Here is a 25,166-nt window from a genome sequence, read left to right as displayed (position 1 = left end):
GAGGCCCAGCACCGCACCCCCCCCCCTCCACTGCTCCCAGCCCACCCCAACATAAGCCAGCTCTCTCTCAGCCGGGGCAAGTACTTTAAATCAGAATATGAAAAGTCTTATTTGAAACTCCTTGGTTAATCAGTAATCACTTAAATACTAAGAGGTCACTCACGTATTAAGGAACAAATACACTTGTGTTTCCACTGCTTCTAACAGGTAATTTGCAAAAATCCCTAAATTCAAGCTTTATCTCAAGTCTCATTAAATTAACTCTTGAATTTAAGTTCCTTAAATTAACCTTCATTGAACAAGTGAAAGGATGGCCTCATTCAGGCTTTTCCTACTATAATTATTCAGTGTTAGCAAGACTTTACTTAGTAGAACAAACAAAGGAAGTGGGTTCTAGTATAACCTTTTATTTGCTAGAGCTCCCACCCCTTGCCCTGACAAAGCCTTACTTCCCATTCACTTTTTTCTAAAGAGAAAGTTCTCTAGCTCATTGCAACCTGTCTCCACACTTGTGTCTTCCGTAGGTGGTCAGACACCGCTTCACCTTCCCAAATGCACTGATCGCGGGCCGAGAGGGCGCTTGGGTGGTCTGGTCTCTAGATTCTGAAGCGAAGGCAAGGTCAACGCACCGGGAAGCTCTGCGTGAACTGTGACCGCGGGCTTTGCCAGGACCACAGACATAGGGATGGATCAGCTGACCTCTTGCAACATTATTTAATTCAGAGTAGAAGATACAAGTCTCTCATCAGCCAAGCCAGTCTGCATGTTAATCAGTTTTGGGTTGTTTTTTTCCCCCTTTCCTTCCTTCCCTTCTTAAAGCCACTGGGAGAGGGCAAGAAGTCTGGAAGGAAGGATGTTAACTCGAAGCAATACACCAAAACCGGAGTAAGTTTCAATAAAACTTTGGGTTTCTTAGGCTACAACTTAGCATTAAAAAAAAAAAAAAACCCACACGGTAAGTTTTTGACAATTATTAGAATAAAGATTTTGCATATAGTACATCCTGTTACATCACATAGCACATTATATAACTTTTAGAGGGTTTGAAAGCAGTTGTCACCAAATAGTCAAGTAGATAATATTTAACAAGATACCTAAAATAAGCCGTTAACTTTCTGCAAAACTTGAGTGCTCTTGTTTTATTACTTGGCAGATAGGACATATATGGTAGCGAAGTGCCATTTGATGGTTAGAAAGTGACAGGAATCACAGGAATCAAGAGCTCACACCTCATGCGGCAGATGTGCTGAAGAGCAGGTGCCAGAGCGGGTAGGTGCGGAGGCAGGCACACTGTGACGTGGTGAGAGGTGTGGGAATGTTTCCCTCTTTTTTTCCAGGAACCTTGACCCTGGGCTCTCAGCTCAAGGCAGCCTGTGTGGAGAGACACCCCGCTCATCCTCCCACCCGTTTACTGGTCTTGCGATGCACGTCACAGGCTGCACTCAGCCTGTTGTATGTGTGTGTACTTGCTGGTGTCCTCTGCATCCCCCCACTGCCTGTGAGCCCCCTGTGGGCAGGGGACTTGTCTATCTGAGTCACCACTGTATCAGCAGCATTTAGCAGAAGACCTGGGATATAGGAGGTACTTAATAAACAGAGGAATGAAATCTAAATATGCAGTCGGTTCTTCTACATTGAGCTACAAAAGGGAGCCGCTTAGAATCAAGCTCGTTGCATCCTTTCACTACTGCTGGGAGCCTCGGGTGTCTTTGCTTCTGGTCACATGAAGGGGTTGCAGTAAAATGGTCCACAAGCTTTTGTCCCCACCCTGGCTTCTGTGCAGTGCACTGCTGAGCTGCCCTGGCTCAGGGATCCCACAGACATGAGAAATCACATCACCCAAGCCTGCCCGACAGGTCAAGCAGCCCATGGGGCTACTGCTCCTGGGGGAAGGGACTGAGGGCATGTAGGGCATTAACAAATGACTTCAGATGACTGAGTGACACCAAAGATGTCACTACTATTAAACTGCCTTGTTACAAAAACAAACAAAAACAATTTAAAAAAGTGGTGGGGAAGGGGGAGCACAAAGCAAGAAAAACAACAGTGGTAATTCGAGTGACATTTCTCAGCTCTTCCTAGGGGCAAGATTTGGGCGAGGATCCTCACTGTTGTTTCAGCCCTCACGTCTGTGTGACTTTCTGGCAACATGGAAATAACCAGGGCAAGAGGAAAAATACAGGGAAAGATATTTACGTAACAATATTAAGACTACGAAGCCTTTTGCACTGTTTTGTTTTTTTCTCTTCTGAGCATGGAGATATTTTAACATTATTAACAATGCTAGGCTGTTCTGGGAAAGACCACCACCAATATTCTGTGACGACTGTGGTTGCTTATGTTAGAGAATGGTACCCACTCCAACCCAGGCCCACCCCACCAGTTCCTCATGCTAATGGAGTGAAGCATCATTGCCGTAAATCCACTACTGTTCAGTTTTCTCCGTGTCATAGCTACACTGGCAATTGAAAAATCTGTGATAGAATTTGGTTCCCGACACGTGAGTCCCTTTCCAAGCCCACTGTCATCACAAGTTTAGCAGGCAACGGTTTAAGCTGATCATTAGGTACAAGTTGACATGCAAATGATCATATACCCTCCTTTCGGTCTGATACAGCTTTAAATTAGCTGTGAGTGTGTAACATGGCCAAGATTTTCTACAACAAGGGTCAAGTTGCTACCACATTCTGTCACCTAAGCACCACACTCCCCAAAGAGCGACAGGATAAATCGAGGCCATGGTGGGAAGGTTTTCTTTTGTCTTATCTCTTTAAAAGGATCAACGTGGCCTCTAAAAACTTAGTTGTCTTTTTATTTCTGGATCTACCCGTTTCCCAATGACTTTAAGTAGTTTCTACAAGCCCCAATGCGAGGTTGGAACAGGGCCAGTTGCTGGCACCACTGGCATCATCTTGCCAGGCGGCGGCCGAGCTGCAGCGGCCTAACCACAGGCATGGCGCGGGAAGACAGACGTCCTGGGGTTCCCTGAAACCTCACTTCAGACAGTCTGAGCAAGCTGAGGGCTTGTGGGAAACAGACACAGTGGACACGTCCCTCTGGCACATGACAACCAGGAATGGGTGGCAGCGCTGGGCTCCTCCCCAGTCGGGGGCGTGGACTGTTGGTCAGGAATCTGTCTGTCCTGTTACACATGCACAAGTAGAAGAAGAACTGCCGTCTGTAGGCTCAGCTTCTAATTCAAAGGACATAACTAACGGGCAAAGAGGAGCTGGGGTGGCCTAGAAAGAGCAGGTCTGAAGTTACCTCAGGACCTGGACAGAGCCAGGAGGTGGCTGTGGGTAAGTCTCCTCCCCGAGACTCAGTGTATTCATCTTAAAGGCGGGTATCAACTGGCTCCCGGAGTTGTGAACACCAGAGGACACTCTATCTGGACAGAGTGCAGCCCAGGGCTCAGCACGGAACTCAGGAGAAGCGTGCTTCACACATTTGACTCCAAAAAGTGTAATTTCCCCTTATGAACTTTTAAAGTCACTCAGGCACAAGCACCCAGTGAACTTAACGATGAATAAGGTAACAGCCCTCAATTGTGCATAAAACGCTCAGGCACACAAAGTTCTCACACGCCCTTCCCACACTTACCAACATGAAGGACGAAGGGTGCCTCAAAGATCAGCTGGGAAAAGGCACATCGCTTGTGCTCATGGTAATTATCTAGAATTGTCTAAAATTGATTCTATCATTTACCAACATCCTTATACTTTGGGCCCAGAGAACATTGCTCATTTGCCTTTTTAGGACAAAAGAGTAAAAATAAGAGAGATCATCTGTTCTAGCCCCTGAGGGTTCCTGGGCAAGTCAATGATGTACCCACAACAAAACAAAACAGGTGTATGTGGATTCTCTACACACGCGATACTTCCGGATAATCAAGAACTAAGAGGTGATCAGTCTGAAAGGAGCATAGCCCCTCTACTTCATGGCCAAGATCAAGAAGCATAGACTCATGTGCAAGGCTGAAGACATAAGAGGGTCCCACCACCCAGTGCCAATTCGACCTTGGCCTTGGCACCTCAGAGCTGCAGTTCCCCTCACTGCTTTGCATTTTGTTCTCACTGTTCTCCTTCGGGACTTAAGAAACTTCACTTGCAGTCTAAGCGTGGATTTGAGCATCTCATGGGGCGGGGGCACAGCCCGGGATCCAACTTGGCCAACAGCTTCAAACGACTGGCCAATCCAGGTGACCCAGCTCTTGGCCCAGACCGAGCTCTTTGTTTTGGGTTAGGCTGGTGGTGGGGTCCCCCGGCTGCGGTGGGCCCACATTGTCAGCTTGTTGCTTCTTTCCCAAAAGAGGATCTTGTTACAAAGAGAAGCTGGAAATTTCTTTGCACACAAGCAGAGACATGGCGGCCCTGCAAAGGCCCCAGGGTAAGGATTAAAGAAAAACAAAATAGAAACCCTTCCATCTCTAATTAGGGTCTTCATTTGCCAAAGTGCCATTCCCCAACAGGAGAATTTACATTCAGGCCGTTGCTTGGAGTTACTTGGAAAACGTCTCCCAGCAGGTTGGTTCCTCGGTTCAGGGTCCTTTGAGCCAACAGTTTCTGGTTACTTGGAGGAGAGCTGCCTGCATATTGTTTTAACTGGCCTGGCTTCTGCAGCCAGCTTAGCTGTGTGAACAATCTCCCATTCAGAATCCAAAGATAAAAGCACAGTTTGGTTGAAAAATCTTTTTTTCTTTTTTAAACTTGGGAATTATAGGTTTTGGAACTGGCACTACTTCTCTCATACACAAGAGTGTTTCCCCCCCACCCCCCGCCTTGGTTCTCTGCCAGCAAAGGCTGCATCCTGGAGCCCGGCCAGCCGCCAGCCCCCACTTCCTCGCCATTCACACCATGGGGCTGGTGGCAGCTGGCCACGGAGGCGGACAGGAGCTCCCCATTTGCAAGGGGTCAACCACAGAATAGTGCAGCCAGCTTGCTGGACCCCTGTGGCCAGCCTAGGAACAGCCTTGGAACCTTCTGTGCAGTTCCGTATCATTCTTTGTATCCACAACAGCACATCTTCCAACATGTCGAGTCCCTGAGAGCCTGGCCCAGGAAGTAAAATTTCTCTTCCTTTCTGGAATTCTCAGGACAACAGTAAATTCTAAACCAAGACTGAGTAGTAAGATATGCTTGTATAACTTTCTATGTGTAAGAAAATGTTAGCTGATGATGAATTAAGGAGCAAGTGCAAAAGAGAGAGAAGAGACAACAAAAGCACAGGCCACAAAAGGAAAAAAAAAACTGGAAATCTGGATTTCAACTCAATTAAAAAATGGGCAATGGACTTGAACAGTCCTTCTCCAAAGCAGATATACAAATAGCCAATAAGCACATGAAAAAATGCTCAGCATCACTAATCATTAGGAAAATGCAAGTCAAAATCACAGTGAAAAACCACCTCACACCTCTTAAGATGACTATTCTACAAAACAAAACAGAAAACAAGAAGTGTTGATGGGATGTGGAGAAATTGAACCCTTGTACATTACTGGCGGGAATGCAAAATGGTGCAACTGTTGCAGAAAATGGAATTACCGTATGACCCAGCAATTCCACTTCTGGGTATATACCCAAAAGAACCAAAAGTAGGGTCTTAAAAAGACATTTGTATTCATAGTAACATTATTCACAATACCCAAAAGATGGAAACAACCCAAATGTCCATCGAGGGATGAATGCATAAACAAACATGGTGTATACATACAGTGGGATATTACGCAACCATAAAAAGGAAGGAAATTCTGATACGTGCTACAGCATGGATGAACCTTAAAGACATTATGCTAAGTAAAAAGCACATAAAAGGACAAATATTATATGATTCCACTTACATGAGGCACCTGGAGTAGTCAAATTCATAGAGACAGAAAGTAGAATGGTGGCTGCCAGGGGCTGGGGAGAGGGATGAATGCGGAGTTAGTATTTAACGGGTACCGAGTTTCAACTGTAGAAAATGAGAAAGTTCTGGAGATGGATGGTGGTGATGGTGGCACAAAATGTGAATGCACTTAATGCCACAGAATTGCACACTTGAAAATGCCTAAAATGGTAACTTTATGTATATATTGAACCACGATTTAGAGAGAGAGAGAGAGAGAGAGAGAAGATTCAGGGTAAAAAGAATTAGCGTCACAGGGAAGGGAAATTAGAGCCCTGTTTGTGTTTTACGTTGGCCGGGCAGGTTCTACCAAGCACCACTTTAGTTCAATCATGTAAAACTTCTCTGGGATTTTACATTTTAAGGCCTCTGATACGTTGCTTTATTCCTCTCTTTTACTTAAATTGCCACAGAATAGCAATTTACAGCAACATCATAGAAATGTCCAAACTGGGAATCTATTTCTAGGCCTAATCACATCCTGGTTCCCTCGGCTGGGACCACGTGCCCCTCCCCTCCACTGTGTGTTCCTCTTTTGCACACCTCTTGATACACTCCCTGGAAATGCCTTCCCTACCAAGGGGATCTCCTGTCTACTAAAACCACACGGCCGGGTCAAGCTGCTCTTTCTGACCCACCCTGGGACACACCAACTACACACCAGCAGGCTACTCCTGCTGGCCCCACTCCTGGCATTTCCTCCTGCATCCCTTTCTTACCCCAAACCCACCCATTCTTGAAGGTTCGGTTTCACCTCTTCTGTGAAGCCTTCCCTTGCTAACATACCACAGACCCAGAAAGACTTTTAAGAGAAAGCAATGTATAAGCAAAGACCTGGAGAAGTCTGTCCTAATTTTCTCCCCATGATGGCCTTGCAGTGCCCAGAGGGTGGTTGGAGCCCTGTGGACACCCCGAAGCTACCTCTGTAGATCAAGGGACCGTGGCAACCAGGGCAAAGGAGTATGTGGGAAGCTGTAGTTCTGAGCCATCAGGTAAATTTAACATCCTGTACACATCCGCATCTTAAATGACAAACTCTGGCCCAATAACTGAATAAACCTCGGTAACAAAAAAGATTAATTGGCTCCCTATACTATCACAGCCACAGAACTTGGACAAACAATAGAACTGAATTGGAGAATCAATTTCGAGCGGTGAGAGACATCCAATTCTCCTAATCCTTCTATTAAAGCTGCCAACAAGGATAGTTGTTAGCATAACTGGTGAAAAACCAATAACCTTCTTCTGAAGAACTGCTAAATTCAAGTCAAGAGCCATCATCAATGCACTCTCCACCTGCCATCCCACGCCCATCCCATTTAGTTCTGTCCTGAGAACACACAGAAAGAAAACGGTGCTCATTCATTCAGCCTTGAAGTACTACGCCCAAGTTAGGCCTGACACTGGGGAGAAAGGAAAGACAGAAAAACCCAAAAGGTTCAAGTGAATCAAGAACCCTAACCTCTCTTTCCTAGTTTCTTCAAGACACGTGCCTGACACCTAAAAGGGCCAAAGTAAATCACACCACCATTAATTTCTGCATGTCGAGGTAGATAAAGAATCTCGAGAGAGTTGGCTCAGAACCTGGAATGAGGGAAGCCATCACTTCCAGGAGCATGCACTCGGGTGAACAGCTATCCCTGGACCCCATGACCACGGCCAGACTCTGAACAGCTCAAGGTCTCCAACTCCCACTAGTAAGAATACAGTTTGGAGCATGTACTCTGCCCACCAAACAGGACATGGTGATGATGACATTTTTTAATACACAGAACTTGTGCCATCCTTGCATGTCCTTCCTCATCATCTGAGTGTGCAAACGAGAGAAGTACCATTTCAGATAGTTTTGTGAAAAGGAAAGAGATACAGTTTTTATAGAAGGGGCAAATGAGCAAAAGAAAAAGAGGAGGTACGATCAAAATATTACAAAAGGTAAAGATAGGTAGCAAATTAACAGCTGGAGAAACATCCAATTTCCCACACATGCTCTAGCTCAGGAAGCTCAAGGCAGAAATTAACATCTTGGGCCGCAAGGGAGGGGGGCAGGCTTGACATTTGAAAGGTGAGCTCTCAGAGGACATTCACCTTTTACTTCCAGCATCACTGTACAGCAGCCCTCCCAGATGGTTAACACTGATTCTGTCTCTCCAAACAATGTGAGAGGCTCCACTCCTCTGCATTATTCAACAAACAAGCAAAGATGAAAGTCAAACCTGGAGGTGAGGGGTAGGGTGACTGCTCTGGCATCCGTGGTCCTGGAGGAGTGAGCAGATACCCTCCTCACCCTGGCTCTGGGGACAGGAAGCCAGGGTCACCTGCCTTGACTCCATTCTCTGCTGACCCCAAAGGCTAACGGAGAAAGTCCCACATGGCCTGCCAGTCCCATGACCTTCCTCAGTCCAAGCCTCCTCTTCCTTCCCCTCTCTTATCCCCAACGAGGCCACCTCTCTTCCAGTTATAAGGGGCTTAGGCTTTGTTCTTTCCTTCAACTTCAGAAAGGCTCCCAAAGGCTCACCACCTGTAATCTCTACATCCCATCCAAATCTAGCAGGGGCACGCAAGACGGGCGTACACATGCACTCGCCTGCCCTGTGCACATCCACACGCTCTGCTGAGGGTATTTCTGCGAGGCTGCACAGCCTCACTCGGCAGAGGCAAGGTTCTCCTCCTGGCAAGCGAGGGTCAGAGGCCTGGCTCGGAGGAGCTGCTTATTGTGTGGCCGCCTGGGGCGGGCAGCTCAAGCACCGGGAGGGGAAAGGTTCCCTTTGAAGCACATGGCGCTGAGCGCTTCCCAGTGACCATGGAAACAGGCGCAGTGGGTTCCCAGCCTGAGAACCAGGGAGAGCAGCCATGATTCAAACACAAAACACACACTGGGTCTGAAAAGCAGAGACAGGAGGGGCTGGGGTGAGGGGCAGGCGGCTGAGCTGGCAGGAACTGAGCGGCTCCCTGGTAGGAAAATCTGGCCAGTGAAGCCAAGCAGGTTCACAGGGTTTCCTTTTCATTCCCGAGGCTTTCTTCTCGCTCCCGTCACTGCCCCTCGGGTCCTATTCAGCACCTCATCAGATCAGTAGAGCCGGGCCTTTGGCTGGCCTGCTGGCGGCGGGGCCTGGAACCGGGAGGGAGGTGATCAAAGGGGCCGCTGGTGCAGCCACCACCCTCCTCCCGCCAGCCCTCCCACCCTCCTCAGATGAGGCCCTGCCAAGGTGATCCAGTGGAAGCCACTGGGGGAGGGCAAGGAAGAGAGGGAGTTTTCACGTCTGCCGTTCTGTTAGAAGAGACACAAAGCACAGCTTGAATGGAGGAGACATGCCACTAGCAGGTCAGAGCAACCTCCTTCTGGGATGTCTCTGCTCTTAAACCAGGAGACCCAGAAGCCACCTAGACTGATGCAATTGGGATGCACGTGGATGCCCAGCCCCGCTAAGACATGCTACTTCCGGGTCCTCTTTCATAGCTGTCCACCTCCTAACCCTCGAGATGGATGAAGTTACACTGAAAAAGTTATCTCAGATGCTATGCCCCGTCTCTTCAGCGTTCCAATTTAAAAGGGGAGAAAAAGCTATCGGGGATTTTTTCAGCAAGGAAGAGGAAGCTATGCGATTAGAATCTGTTAAGGAGGAAAGATCTCTCCCTTACTGATAAGTATCTTTCCTCTCGGGATCAAAGTCCAACAGCGTCCTACTGGGCACAGGGCCAGGGACAGTGAGAGAAGCGAGCCCACTTCTCGGCCAGGCCTTTTCGCCACTGCCGAGCAGGGTAGGCTCTGGCCCTGACCAGCAGCTCTTGAGGAAGGCAGTGTTTGGACAGGCCTGTAATTTGAAAAGCCCATGAGGTGCGTTCTCCCTTGCTTACCTTTGTTGGGCTGCCAAAATATTTACTTGACTTCTTAACTCTAAATCTCTGAAACACACCTGCATTGCCTAAAACAGGCAATTTTCTTATTTTCTCTCATTCATAGAGGAGAGCCCAACCTAAGCAGAGATGACAATAGCACAGAGGGATAAAGAGGGTGAGGGCCTGGTAAGAGATGCAGCTTTACAGAATACCACCTTCTTAACATAATACAGGGCTTAAGAGATGGGTGTATACTGCATTTGTCTTTTTTTTTGGTGGTGATGGGGGTTCGTTTGCAGGGCAGTGTGGATAGCTGAAAGCAATTCTCCAAGTAATCCTTTTGCAAAACAAACTGACTCTACTTTGACCTTTAGGGAAGAGTCCACTTCCATGTCAAGTAAACATTCTGTGTGGTAGCCAGTTGCATCCAGTCTCCTATCTATCGGATCGATGGGTGGATCGATCTATCCATCTTAACATAATCATGATATAAAAGCTAACCGCACTGTAATATAGCAGAGGAACTCAAGACTAAATAACAGGAAAACTGGGGTGCTTGAACAACAGACAGTATTTGTAGGGTCTTAGATGAATTTCAGATGCTATAAATGACACAGAAATAACTACAAAAACTTTTCTCCCTTTTCTCGGTGCTTCTGGCCCCATGAGAAAGAACTTGGGAAAAGTCTCAGGTCTAGCAGGCATGAAGTCACTGCACCACCAGCTCCTCTGCCATGTGTGCCCGTCTATCAGCTCCCATTTCTGCCGGGCGCTTTCTGATTGCCGAGGCTGAGTGAAGTCAGGCCTTCCAGACAGGCTGTGGGTTATGGCTAGAACTCAATGGAAGGTCCCTGCACTGCCTGTTGGTGCTGCTCTTAGGAGCACAGCATCCTGGTCGATGACCCTCAACCCTGAAGACTGTACCTACACTCTCTTCTGAGAACAGGGGTGTGGCCATCAGTTAGGGGGAATTATTTTCACAGTCTGGTGGCTCATCAGTAAACCTCTGAGAGAAAAATTATTTTAGAAACATTTCAAGATCTTGAGTGTTCTAAAATGGGACCTTTGAGCTATTGTCTTTTCAAAGGCATTAATAGCACAGCAGAGGTGGGAGCCTTACTGACAGCTGTCACTCGCCTACGTCCTTTCTGTAGCATTTCAAATTTGGCTCTTCTTTTCCCTTTATTTTGATAGACTGTCTTGTCTTCCCTACTTAAACCTGACAGGATATAACCTTAAACCCTAAAGAAATCGGGTCCCTAACTCTGGTCAGCAGGAGTACCCATATTCATGGGCATTTGCTGGGATTCTAGGAAGTGGCAGGCCAGTCTCTTCCAAAACTATCATTAGCTAAAAAAAGGAGAAGGCTGGGCAGTAGCTCTGCTGCCTTTCCATATATTTAACCCAGCCATTCAGCTACTGAGCTGGAACTGAAGGAGTCCTCACCACTGCATGCCCCGTGCTGGACCAGCCACCTGCCATAGGATACGTGGAGACTGTAGTGGCTCAGATCACCCCGGTGAAATCAAGGGATCTGGAGAGCAGCTCAAGGCAAGGACTGGCGATGAAGAGAGACCAGTGCTTCCTGGCCCTCTGTTAGCTTTAAGCTTCTGGAAAGAAAGAGAATAAATTCTTTATTACAAATCCCAGAAGGGCTTTAAATATACGACCATGTAAAATACCACACTAAAGATGACTAGTGGGTCTCAGTGAAAGAATGAGCTTTCCATCCTGTGATAAACCACAATGGAAAAGAATATGAAAAAGAATATATATATGTATAACTCAATCACTTTGCTGTACAAAAGAAATTGACACAACATTGTAAATCAACTACACTTCAATAAAATTAAAAAGAATGAGCTTTCCAATGGTTTCTTAGGCATGACACCAAAAGAAAACAGATCAACTGAACTTTGCTGAAATTTAAATTTTTATGCTTCAAAGGACACTAGCAACAAAGTGAAAGAAACCCCATAGAATAGGAGAAAATATTTGCAAATCATGTGTCTGATAAGGGACATGTATCTAGGATACATAAAGAACACTTACAACTCAATAATAAAGAGATAAATTATCAATTAAAAAATGGGCAAAGGATCTGAAGAGATATTTCGCCAAAGAAGATATACAACCCTTCAATAAGCTCATGGAAAAGATGTTCAACATCATTAGCCATCAGGGAAATGCAAATCAAAACCACAATGAGATACCACTTCATACCCACTAGGATGGCTGTAATCAAAAAGACAGATAATAACAAGTGTTGGCTAGGATGTGGAGAAATCATACACTGCTGGCAGTAAGGCAGAATGTGTGGCCACTTTGGAAAACAGTCTGGCAGTTCCTCAGAGGTTAAACAGTTACCATATGACCCAGCAATTCCACTCTTAGTTATTTATCCAAGAGAACTGAAAACCTATACCTACACAAAATCATGTACACAGGGACTTCCCTGGTGGTCCCGTGGTAAAGAATCTGCCTTACAATGCAGGGGACACGGGTTCGATCCCTGGTCAGGGAACTAAGATCCCACATGCCGTGGGGCAACTAAGCCCACACACCACAACTACTGAGCTCGTACACCTCAACTAGAGAGCCCACACACCACAACTACAGGGCCCATGTGCCCCGGAGTCTGTGCACCACAACTAGAGAAGAGAAAACCCACATGCCACAACTAGAGAGAAGCCTGCGCGCCACAATGAAGAGCCCGTGCACCTCAGCGAATGTCCCGCATGCTGCCACAAATGTCCCGCATGCTGCAACTAAGACCTGATGCAGCCAAAAATAAATAAAATAAATAATAAATAAATCTTAAAAAAGAAATCATGTACACAAATGTTCACAGATTATTCTTAGTAACCAAAATGTCCATCAACTGATAAACAAGCAATAAACACACAATGAACTATTATTTGGCAATAAGAAGAAATGATGTACTGCTGACTGCTGCTTGCTGCAACACGGATGAACCCTGAAGACATAATGGTAAACAAAAAGAAACAAATACAAAAGACCACGTTCTGCATGACTCCATTTATACGGAATGTCCAGGATGGAAGGGAGATGACGGCTCAGCGGTAAGGGGTTTCTTTTTGGGTTGATGGAAATGTTCAGACATCTGATAAGGGACTTGTATCTAATAATATTTAAAGAACATGAAAATACTAAAATTGATTGTGGTGGTAGTTGCACAATTCTATGAATATACTAAAAACCACTGGACACTTAGAGAAAAAGAAGCCTTCATGTGGGAACAATCTTATCAGTCATTTCTGTTCTATTTCTGTATAGAGTCCAATCATCTATTTCTTGAACAGAAATGGGTAGAAAAGTTTTGGTGGTGAAACAATCTTGGGTAACCAAAAGTTGAAATAGGCTTAGTAGTTGGTTTTAACCACAGTATACATTTCCTAATAAAAATTTTGTGTGCGTGCTGGAATGGAGTGAAACTTGAATATGGCAATTACAATAATGAACAGATTCTGAAAGCAGCTCCCCATGCTGACAGAGTTGGGGCAGGGTTATGATATACTCACTAAGTGGGAGAGGATGAGGATTAACTAGGATTCCCTGCTGTAAAGAATACCACAAACAGGCATTTGCTTTGTTGATTTACTGATGGATTAATTCTTTTAAATGTGTTCGCAAGCATATTTCACTTAACTCTGGGACTGTGTTCTAAAACAACAAAAATTAAAACAGTGTGGTATTGGCCCAAAAAGGGATACAGAACTTGACAGTAGATAACACAGGATGTGATTCTGTTACAGAATTCAGTAGAACAGAATATATTTTTTAAAAGGAGGAAGATACATAAAATGAAGGCAATGACAACTCTGAGAGAGAGACTCTACTTAGCTACTCCCTGATATTACACATCAAAATAAATTTTGAGTGATTTAAAGGTGTAATATATTAAAACCAGTGATCACAGAAAATGTAGAAAAGGCAAAAATGATTCTAAGCTTGCAAGGGAGGGAAGAAAATAATTAAGTTTAAAAGCAATAGAAGAAATCATGAAGGAGTGATGACTATGTAAAATTTTAAACTTCTGCATGCCAAGAGAGCTAAAACAAAAAAAAAATTAGTAAACAAAAAGGGCCAGTTTAAAAATATTCCAAAATGACAAGGAATTAATACATTGCTATAAAAAAAAAAATCTACATTAAGATCCACACATAAACGAGCAAGGGACCAGAATAGACAATTCACAAGAGAGGAAATTTAATTAGTAGATGGAAAAATGCTTGGCGCTTAATACTTGCTAATAATCAAAGAAATGCGAATGAAAACAATGAAGTACTATCTTTATCTTTCAAACTAGTAAAGAAACATTAATGATAACAGTCAGTGTTAGCATTGTTTCTGTGGAAAATGGGGCAAGGTAAACTGAGGGAACTTTCCTGAGAAGCAATTTGTAACTGTTTGCACCAAGAATCATTTAAAAAATGTTCATATCCTTTGATCTATAATCTCCTCCTGGAATATTACCATGAGAGAATAATTCAAAGAGGAAAAAAACCCCCAAAAGCCCATCTTACATAAATAAAGCTTTCAGTTTGGTTTCTTTGTAAGGATTAAAAATAAAACAGAAGCAATCTAATTACTGAACCCTGGGGGAATGGTCAACTACATCACAGTATGTTCTATTGTCATGTTATGCAACCAATAAAATGATAGGTTATGAAGATAATAGCAAACTGGTAAAATGACTAGCATATGTTATTAAGTTTGAAAAGGCAGAACAGATGTTCATACCTTCATAATAATTACGTTAAAAATCAGACTTGGGTTCCCTGGAAGACAGGAAGGGAATAAACCAAGATTGACAGTACATGTGTTAAAGGAGCAAAATTAAAGTTGGGTTTTCTCCTTCTATTTTTAAATTCTCCATAATTAATTGTTTCATGCAACAAATATCTACCGAGTGCCCACTATATGTATGAGGCACTGTTCCTGGCCCTAGGAATATGAGAATTACACACTTAAAAAAAAAAAAAAAAGACAAAGGGACCAGAAAATTTGTTAGTTACAGAAACAGTAAAATAAGTTAATGCTATAAATTTTGGGTATACCTTTAAAATTAGGGGTTAAGATTAGGGGTTATAAAAATGTTAAGATTCTAGGGCTTCCCTGGTGGCGCAGTGGTTGAGAGTCCGCCTGCCGATGCAGGGGACATGGGTTCGTGCCCCGGTCCGGGAAGATCCCACATGCTGCGGAGCGGCTGGGCCCGTGAGCCATGGCCGCTGAGCCTGCGCGTCCGGAGCCTGTGCTCCGCAACGGGAGAGGCCACAACAGTGAGAGGCCCGCACACCGCAAAAAAAAAAAAAAAGTTAAGATTCTAGCAACTGAAACCCTAAAAAAAAAAGAAAAAACACTAAGAAAATAACTCATTTAAAAAACCAGGGCTTCCCTGGTGGCGCAGTGGTTGAGAGTCTGCCTGCCGATGCAGGGGACGCGGGTTCGTGCTTCGGTCTGGGAGGATCCCACATGCCGCGGAGCGTCTGTGCCCGTGAGCCATGGCCGCTGAGCCTGCGCGTCCGGAGCCTGTGCTCCGCAACGGGGGGGGGCAGCGGTGAGAGGCCCGCGTACCGCACACACACACACACACACACACACACACAAAAAGAATAAAGTTAAAAAACCAATCTACTATGCTTACAAATAGATGAAAAAGAAAGCTTTTGAAGCTAAACGCTTTAAAATTTGATTAAGAGCAAGCCAAGGTAACAAAAGTTCCTTGCATATTCCACATTCTTTTCTCTGAGGTTAAGTTAAAAGTTGATACATTTGTAAACATCTATCAGCAACCTGGTAAGGTGTAATAGTGAAGGCTGAGGGCTTTACACATGCCAAGAAACAGCCAAAGTTCTTCAGGCTGACTAGAATTTTATTGCATCCAGCAGTGCATAGAACTACTGGAATGTGTTGATACTCTTTTATTATTTTTATAACTAGCAAAAATGATGCAGAATTTAAAGGATTTCAGTATCCCAAATGTTTAGACTGCCTCGAACTTAAAACAGCACAGAAAGTATTAGAACACACAGCCCAAGGTCTGATTTGGAAAATAAAATCACCAAAGCTGAATGCTACCTTTTATCAAATGAAATATGGTGCTTTCTGTAAGGGGAACAAACACGAAAGACAGAGGACGAGGCAAAGAAGTGGCTTTTGTCCGCAGTCTGAGAAGGTCTTGTGACCAAGGTTAGCAGACAAGATCTGGCCAGGGGCTTCCCTGGTGGTGCAGTGGTTAAGAGTCTGCCTGCTGATGCAGGGGACACGGGTTCGTGCCCCGGTCCGGGAAGATCCCACATGCCGCGGAGCGGCTGGGCCCGTGAGCCATGGCCACTGAGCCTGCGTGTCCGGAGCCTGTGCTCCGCAACGGGAGAGGCCACAACAGTGATAGGCCCGCGTACCGCAAAAAAAAAAAAAAGAAAAAAAAAAGATCTGGCCAGTATTCCCGTTCCTCCACGTCTTCACCCAATGGGTCTCTCCACCCAGGTTGGGCACCCAGGCGCCCTCCTGCACAGGTGCATCTCAAGTGCCCTGGACTGTGAGCTGGTCAAACCTCGTGCACAGGTTCTCCACGTAGATTGTTAACCAGTTACATGAAGTCACTGTCAAGACGGGCCCCCACCAAATCTGAAATGCCCCTGGACATGGCCAGAAACGCACTCGAGGGGCAGCCCGCTGCTGCTTATTTGGGTTAATTCACTCACACAGCCAGGTGTGTGCAAGACCCCTCTCTCTGAGAACAGTGAGCAGATGGGACTTTGGGGCTTATCTCCAGGTATAAGAGATTCAGGTCACCTGACTTGGGACTGGTACTATACATATTATCATGACTTAATATGTTAGGTTTTAACTTCGGTTATTATTCAAAATGGCCTCTCAAAAGTCGACAAGGTCATCAGCTGTTTTTGATGGTTTTTCTGCTGGCTCGTCACACCAGTCCTAGTCTTCTAGGACAGCCTCATTTGTGGCCCCTGCTCTATTGATAGCCTGGCTCAATCAGAGGGGACAATGGCCAGAAGGAGTGTTGTGAGCCAGGCTTCCCCCAGGCTGGGGAGATGGCCATCAGCCTGTGCTCCTTGGGTTGGCAGAAACATTATTTGTTCTGTTCACTCGCTCTATCTTCAAAACTCCCTTAAGTCTTTCAGAGGATTTCAAATAATGGTTTCAGTTAGCCTTTTATAGCTGAAAATGTCTCAGACCTAGTTTAAGAAAAAAAAAAAGTCTTGTTCTTAATATAGCCTTTTAACCAAGAGGTTCCTGGAAGATTTAGGCATAGAAGAAAAGCATCAGATTAAAAGTCTGTGACTTTCAAATCAGACACATGACCTTAGAAAAAAAGTAGGAGTCCCCAAGTTTTTCCTTTTTCCATTCATATCATGTCAATCTTTTCCTCCTGATCTGATTTCTTTCACTAAGTTCCTTTCTTGCTTTCCTTTTTAACCAAAGATGGGAGGTATTTACCCAAGTACTCCTTAAAATAAACCTGAAGAGCCTTCCAAACTCCCTCTCCAACCAGAAACCCACCTCACCTCAGGAGTATGTTTAGAGAAGGGAGGAAATGGATATTTATTGAGTATTCACACACTCCGAGAACTCGACACACATCATTTTTTTAATTGTCACAACTATCTTTACAGAGGGCAATATGGAGAAACAAAGACTAAGAGAGGTTAACTGGACTAAAGTGAGGAGCGCAGAGGACCGCAGGGAGCCCAGATCGTGACGCCACGCAGCATAGTTGCAAACCGTGCTCCCTGCACTCCTCACGTGGAAACACAAACGTGCTCTAACACTGCTCGTGCACTTCAACAAACACACCACAGGACACCACGAACCTGTCTCTGTACTGGAGGCCAGCAGGGCAGAGAAGCAAAGGATGAAGGAAGAAGTGGAATTTAAGGTCTTCTTAGGGAGAGAAAACGTGTCACAGAAAGACAGGAATTCTCAATGGTGACACTACTGACATTGGGGCCAGAATGTTCTTTGTTGTAGGGGGGCTGGCCTATGCCTTGTAGGGTGATGAGCAGCAGCCCCACCCCCATCCTCGCCTGGATATTTTTGTCTGAAAACCAAAAATGTCTCCAGATATTGCCAAATGTCCCCTGGGGCAGTGTGTGTGTGTGTGTGTGTGTGTGTGTGTGTGTGTGTGTGTGTGTGTGTGTGTGTGTGTGCGCGCGCACATGGGCGCACACTGTGTACGCCCCCAGTTGAGAACCGCTGCAATAAGATGCCTCGGGTAACATGCTCTGGGAAGGTGTGACACAGGTAAGTGTCCCAAGCACAGGTGCTCCCAAGGATACCACGGCAATGAGTTGTGGGTAGTCACAGTACCCTGAGCTCAGGTATGTGGCAAATATCACACTCACTTCCCTGCCTCAAGAGGCCAATGCCTGTGATGGGGGCAGCTGCTCTGAGACCCTGCTCCAGTCAGCCACCACCTTCCTTTCAAGTCAGACCCTAAGATTTTAGTCCCACCATCGCTCTTGAGACAAAGCAGGGAATCTCATTCTCAGGAGCGCTAGGCTGGGCTCGGCCTAAGGGCCGGGGCACCCAATACTGCAGGAAACACCCATCTGTGACCAAACTCTGAACGAGAAGGGCACGACGAGCCCCCTGCCCCCTCCACCGCCCATCTCCAGAACTTTTCCACCTCCTCCCGAAACTCTGTCCCCGTTAAACTCTAATTCCTCATTCTCCCCTTCCCGCAGCCCTGGCAACCACCACTCTATTTTCTGTCTCTAAGGATCTGACTACTTAAGTAACAGCACTGTGAGTGCTGAAAGAAACTGAAGGATAATAAGGGAGGGAAGGAGGAAGGGAGGGAGAGAGGATGTGCACCAAGAGCTGCTAATTTGTGTTTCCAGCCACACGTGAACCTGACACACACTCTCCCTGAGGTGCCTCGAGGTTCCTGTCTCCTGAGGTAGAAATGGGCAGAGGGGTTCAGGAACCATCCCAGGTCACATGGATTAAAGGGTTGGAACTGGGGTTTAAATTCAGGTTAGTTTGATGACTAAACCCCAGTCTTAACCATTATGTGTTCCCTCTCCTCCCAACCATCCTGAAAATATTAAATTCCTTTGACTCTGTTTTCTGCCTTGTGGTCACTTTGGTCACTAAGGTCTTTGTTCTCTTTGAAGAAGTTACCTAGACACTCCGAGGGCTGGATGTGGGTCGGTGGAGTGAACGCAAGGGTTCAGTTCTCCACTGACCATCCCCCCACCCACCACCGGGTTTCACGCTGCTCATCAGAAGAGCCAGGACTGCCGAGCCGCTCCCATGCCTCACAGGCACAGTGGTTTCCGGCAGTGTCCACCTGCCGTGCGCTCGGCCAGGCTGCTGCTGCAGGTGGAAACTGGAGAGGCGAGATGAAGAGCTGGGAAATCTGAAGGTGAACACGAGGTGTCCTTGGCAACGTCACAGGCTGGAGCCTCACTGAAGTGTTCAAGAGACTTGACGTCTGGGCCCATTTAGCTCCAGAAGCACCCACCAGCAGAGTAACTTGACCCTCCCCTCTCCCACCAGCCTAGACACACTGCCAAATGAACATCCCCACAACCTTCAGTGGCTCCCAGCTTCCTGGGGGATGAAGATGAAACTCCTTCATCCGAAACCCTCTTCCTGCCCCAGCAACTTTCAATGCCCCCTGAGGAACTTGCTCCCGTTCTTCCCGCCCTCTTCCTGGAGATTATGTGCCCGCCTCAGAGCCCCAACCCCTCCGGCCCTGGGGACGTGCTTCTCCTCACTCACAACCACTGTCTGTGCCAGCGACTGGCCCTCGGTTCAGGGCAAGAGGAGGTGACTCTTGCCAGCACACAGGAACCAGAGCAGGCCCTTCCAACTGGCGCCTCTCTGACCGACCTGGGATAAACTGAGGCCATCGCCCAGCGGCTTGTGAGTGCACATGTGATTGGGTGACTGAGGGAGCTGCTTGGGGACGGTAGCCCAGCACTGCCCCCACCAGCTTCCTTCTGGAAGGCACACCTTCCACCCACGCCGCACACACGGCTGGGCAGTCGCAGTATACTCCCAGCCCCGGATGACAGCTGACCAGACTACAGGTGAGCACCTGATCCAAGATGGGCCACTAAATCCCTTTTCTGGAATCCTTTAGACTTGAAACCAAGAGCGACAGGCCAAGGGATATTGGGGTGCTGTCCCCGACCAAGGAGGTGGGGGGGTGGGGAATAACGCAGATTCCCAGAAGACCTAAGCCCTGCGGTCGGCGGTTCCAAAGGAGCAGCAGCGCCCCCATCACAGGCTCCCTGACGACACACTCAGGCGCTTCCAGAGCAGATTCCCCTTTCGGCTCAACACAGCTCAAGCACGGTTTCTATTCACCAACAGTCCTTGCCCAGCCAGTGACTACTGAAACGCATCCGATTTTTATCTAGAAAAACCGGCAAAGGCAAAAGGAGGCAGGAGGAAGAAACCAGCGCTGATGCGGCGGCGTGACAGTCCTGATCTCAGATCTCGGCTCAGCAACTGGGAGCCGTTGGATCTCAGGTTAGGTTGAGATCTCCTCATCGTAAGATGGGAATCTGGACACGGTCCCAGAGTTGGCCTCACAATGAGAGGAGACGCTGCTCGGAAAGCTCTCGGCATTTGGCAAGCACCCACCACACGAGGGCTGCTCTTACACTCTTTCCAGGTGTCCCCCGAGAGCCAGGCTCTGTGTTCAGGGCCCCTCGCAGTACCCCCAACACAGTGACAAGGGCAGCATGAGCCCCAAGAAGTGAAGTGACCTTCTCGAGGTCACTCAGCCAGAGCTGCATCTCTTTGACCTAAATCCCTTGTTTTTCTTGTCTTTCTACTAACTTTCTGCTGTCCTCCTAAGGACTGGCAAGAGCCAATTTCATGCCTGTTGTCCACCCTGCCCTTCAAAACCATCCCTACGAGTCCACTCCAGCGTGGGGTGTGAGGGAGGGAGGCTGGTTTTCTTCCACGATTGGTGAATCTGGGCCAGGCGGGCTGTGTTAGATCTGAGCACATCTTGTGTGTTCCCTGCCACGAGGCTCTCCATGAGGTGGAAGAGTCATAAGAACCACGGCTATTAAAGTCGACCTTCCAATGTCTTACCAATCCCGTAAGATGCTTAAATAATAAATACTGTTTGAACCGAAGGGTTAAAATGCCTGGGGCATAAACACAGACTCCTGCACTTTGCGGATGGTTTAAGACCCTTACTTTCAATAGCAAGCTGCTCAGTAACGTCTATTATTTTCTGTTTCAATTTCCGAGGACGTAAACTGTTGCAGGTTAACAGAGACTTTCAAGGCCGCACCTAGAAATCCCAAAAAACTAGAATGTCAAGGGGAGATTTTTAATATGATACAGAAGTTCAAAATGTTAGACAATCAAGGAGCCCAGAACAGTCTCTTCACATGAAGTGGAAAAGAAAGGCCCAGAAAGCGGAAGGGATTTGCCCGGGGCCTGGCCTGGTGCCCTGGCCTGCTACGTTCCTGGGGAGCTCACCCCCACCCCAACTCTGCCCCCCTTAGCTGATCCGACTGTCTGCCCTGCCTCCTCCAGAATCAAAAAGATTATAAGGAGGGGATCATAAATCATTTTTCTCTCATGAGTTTATAGTGTTCCTTTTTTGGAGTTCAAAAGCACTCAGTAATAAACCGAGGTGATGAGTTTATGTCTTTCCCTTTTAAAATGAAACTTTATTTGAACTCCTGGAGAGGCATTTACGTTTTCTTAATTTAGGACATTCCTCTGTTATTTTCAACATTTCACCCCATGGCACTTTCTGTGGGCAGGTGGGTGATGGGGGTAGGTGATGGGGGAGGGAGAGGGGTCTGCGTCTGGCCCTCCCCCTTCTCCCTCAGGCTCCTCCAAACACCCGACAGCATCCCCCGCCCACAGCATCCCCCGCCCTCCCCCATCTATGGTTTTCAACATCTACACGGAGGAGTCCCTCCCCCACCCCCACGGGGACCTGGCTGTAGCGTCTTCCTTTTGTGCTTCTCTTAGCTGCCCACCTCCTTCTTGCCTTCACCACTAAGGGCAAAGAAAGGGTAGAAAACCATGCTGTGTGTCTGCAGGTGAGCTGGGAGAGGGGAGAGGGGAGAGGGGAGAGATGCCTGACTCTTTGTACCTCCTGTACCAACCCAGGTTTTAAGCAAAAGCTAAACCGTCTTGCTTTGTCTGGCCCAAGCGCGTTGGCTCATGATTTTATTCAGGTGTTAAGCCAAATTTCAGTAATTAACCACATGCAAATGTGGCCTGGCCACCACCACAGCCTCTCCAAACAGAAACATGTTTCTCCCAACACGGAGAAACATGGAGTGGGGTACTGCTTGTTAGCAGGTACAACCATGCGCTTAGCTCCTGGGCCCCTGCATTCAATAAATACTTGGTGAATGAATAAACTCAAGAAATACTTAATGAGGCAATATATGTCGAGGGTTTTTATTCCCTGTGGCTTCACAGGCCGGCAGGCCAAACCATACAGAACTCTTCAAGTCAAACCACTACATGGTTGTCCCAGGCGGAGGGGGAGCGAGCAGTTGGGTTCTCTGAGGGACTTCAACACCACTAGGCCATGGGAGAACATGGGGTGTCCCCGAGGGGCCCTGTTCCAACCCATTTACAGACATGACAGACGCGTAGGTGGAGACCCACTGGAGTGGGGCAAACAAAATTAAGCTGAGCTGCTGAGCCCTGCGCAGCAGCAGCTTAAGTACAGGAGAAAATATTCTATTAGGAGAGTGCTACCTACAAGGAAAGCACTGCTCCGAATCTTTGGATGGAGCTGGCATCTCTCCTAGGAAAACACTAACGTATTCTCAAGGGGCCACTGCTCTCTGAGCATCATTAGGCAGCTCTGGCCAACTATTTAAATGATGAAGGCGGGGCCTGGGCTGCCTAAAACACATTGATTCAACTTTGAGAATTATAAACCAAATAGGTAATAGTCCCTGTGGGTTTTTTTTTTTTTCCTTCTCCTTCTATAAAAGGGCAGGGGAACTTGACAAGTGGTCGGAAGCTACTCAGAAGACAAGTGGGACACAAACATCACAGATTAGATCCATGAGGGTCTCCTGGGCCAAAAGTCTTTCAGGAGACACCGGCTGGGACAGCTTTGACTGTGGGAAAGGCTCCCTATATCAAAACCACCTCTTCTCTGGCCTGAATCTCCTCAAGAGGTCAGAACCAGGACTGTTTTCCCCCCAGCTGTCTCCCCATGATACTTAGAACAGCAGCTTCTGAGAATATAAAAAATTCCCAAGCAATAACACTACCCTTAGGATATACTACCTTTCCTCCAACCAAAATTCTAACAACTTTCTCCAAACCTTTCCCTTTAACAAAATGATCCAGTTTAAAACAGGTTGTTGGGACTTCCCTGGTGGCACAGTGGTTAAGAATCCACCTGCCAATGCAGGGGACACGGGTTCAAGCCCTGGTCCAGGAAGATCCCACATGTTGCGGTGCAACTAAGCCCGTGTGCCACAACTACTGAGCCCGCATGCTGCAACTACTGAAGCTCACGCCTAGAGCCGGTGCTCAGCAACAAAAGAAGCAACCACAGTGAGAAGCCCGCGCACCATAACGAAGAGCAGCTCCTGCTCACTGCAACTAGAGAAAGCCTGCGCGCGGCAACGAAGACCCAATGCAGCCAAAAATAAATAATTAAAAAAAAAACCAAAACAGGCTGTTACTGTCATATTTTAAGATCATTGACAGATGGTTTTCCAAAGTAAATGTATTTCTGTCTTTTATCTTATACTGCAGCCAGAGGTAATGCTGACCCTCAAGGCTAAGAAAGTTTTTTTTTTTTAGTACTTCTAAACGGAATATCAATAGCCAATGGCAGTGAACATTTCTGGAGAGCTTTCTCTGCTAGACGTTTGTATCTCATCTCACCTGCTAACCATCCTATGAGGTAAGGTCTAATACAGGACCATAACTGCTATGTGCCATTCTGAAACTGAAAAAGCTCTACAACCCCAAAGTCTATTCAGAACTTACTTGGCAGCGAAACTTAATGGCCCTGAACTCATTTGGAGGCACAGCTGCCCTGAACTAACACGGGGCTATTTAGATTTTAGTTGTCCCACTTAATGTGTATATCCATGTAGTTTGCTACACAAATATGTTATGTGTTTGGTTCCTGAGGATGGCCCCACGTCTCCTGGGAGTTCCTTAATACAAAATATGTGCATCTTAATACCTTTCTAAATGCCCCAAATCTCAGAATTCTGAAATATCTGGCCCCAAGGGTGTAAGATAGGGATGGTGAATCTCTATTATCAACCCAGTTCACAGAGAAGAAACTGAGACTCCTCGAGGGGAAGTGACCTGCCCAAGGCCACACAGTGGGCAGGGTGGAGCCCACTCTGAGGCTGGCAGCTGCCATCAGAGTCCAAGCTTCTGGGTACCATGGGGGGCTGCTCCAAGCCATGACTTCAGCCAGGAAAGAGTGCCGTGCCAGCAAGGCTCTTCTCCGTAACCGGCTATTTGAGGAATTGGGGAAATAAGGGTGTGGAGAACACCAATCAAAACGGGAGCAATTCAGAGGGCCTCGTGCTTACCTTGCCGAGGACAGTGAGGCATGGTTTCGGGTCCAGTTCTGGCTGTTCCAGCTTCACCACTCCTACCCAGCCATATTCATACAAGTCCTCTTCATCATTGTTATTACACAGGCCCAGTGGGTGCATCTAGGAAACAAATGGAAAGAAAACTTCAGTAGGCAGGCTGCAGACCTGCTTGACTCCCGGTGTGCACGTCTCAGACTCAACAGTCAAAAACAACCTCAGAACTTAAAGTCATATGGGCGGGATGCATTTTTCAACCCATTGAGTGGATCCTATTTCAGTACAATGAGCTGAGCCCTGGGGAGAACACAATAGAGCCACTACAAATAGACTTCACAGATGCTTTCTCACTGCTTTGTAAGCAGTGGTCACCTAAGGTGGACACCACCCAATGGGATGTAGGAAAAGAGAGAGAGCGTAACTCCCACATAAATCCCGGTCTAGATGGCTGTGAAATACCATAACATTCAGTGGCAGCTACAGAGGAGATGAGCTAGGTTAGCATCCAAAACTATTTGGCTTCCAGACCTTAACAACACATCTACTTCAACTGATGCAAGAGGACCTCGAAACACATTCAGGAATTTATGGAGAAACCATGAGACATACAGCGGAATCACCAGGATAATTAACAGGCTGTTTAAAGGCTACCCCTGGTTACTGGAAAACAGATGAAATTCTTTGAGGTTTCTTCAAAATTTGCAAAACACAAAATCAAAGATAGGTAGGAGAGCACTGTCAAATTGTTACTAGTAAAAGTGCACTTAGTGGAAGCCTGAACACAGAATGGTACTATGGCTTGCGCTCACAGTTCTAGTATTGAGTTTTATCAGACCCCAGAATCCCTAATAACCATCTGAGAAGAGGAAGTCCTTG

The 25,166-nt window shown here is 46.7% G+C and overlaps 1 protein-coding gene across 1 annotated transcript in view; it reads right to left on the bottom strand.

Annotated features, from left to right (window-relative positions):
• ZNRF3 (zinc and ring finger 3) overlaps nucleotides 1-24,413 on the bottom strand; it is a 58,202-nt gene extending 33,789 nt beyond the window's left edge. Inside the window, exon 1 of the mRNA XM_024768019.1 lies at nucleotides 24,288-24,413. Within this exon, the coding sequence (XP_024623787.1) occupies nucleotides 24,288-24,413 (126 nt within the window). The remainder of the gene's footprint in view (nucleotides 1-24,287) is intronic.
• Nucleotides 24,414-25,166: the final 753 nt, after the last annotated feature.

Source organism: Neophocaena asiaeorientalis, unplaced genomic scaffold, assembly GCF_003031525.2.
Source record: "Neophocaena asiaeorientalis asiaeorientalis breed wild unplaced genomic scaffold, Neophocaena_asiaeorientalis_V1.1 scaffold828, whole genome shotgun sequence".
Taxonomy (NCBI): domain Eukaryota; kingdom Metazoa; phylum Chordata; class Mammalia; order Artiodactyla; family Phocoenidae; genus Neophocaena; species Neophocaena asiaeorientalis.
Note: the sequence above shows the minus strand (reverse complement) of the source record. Positions and strands in the feature narration are given on the sequence as shown.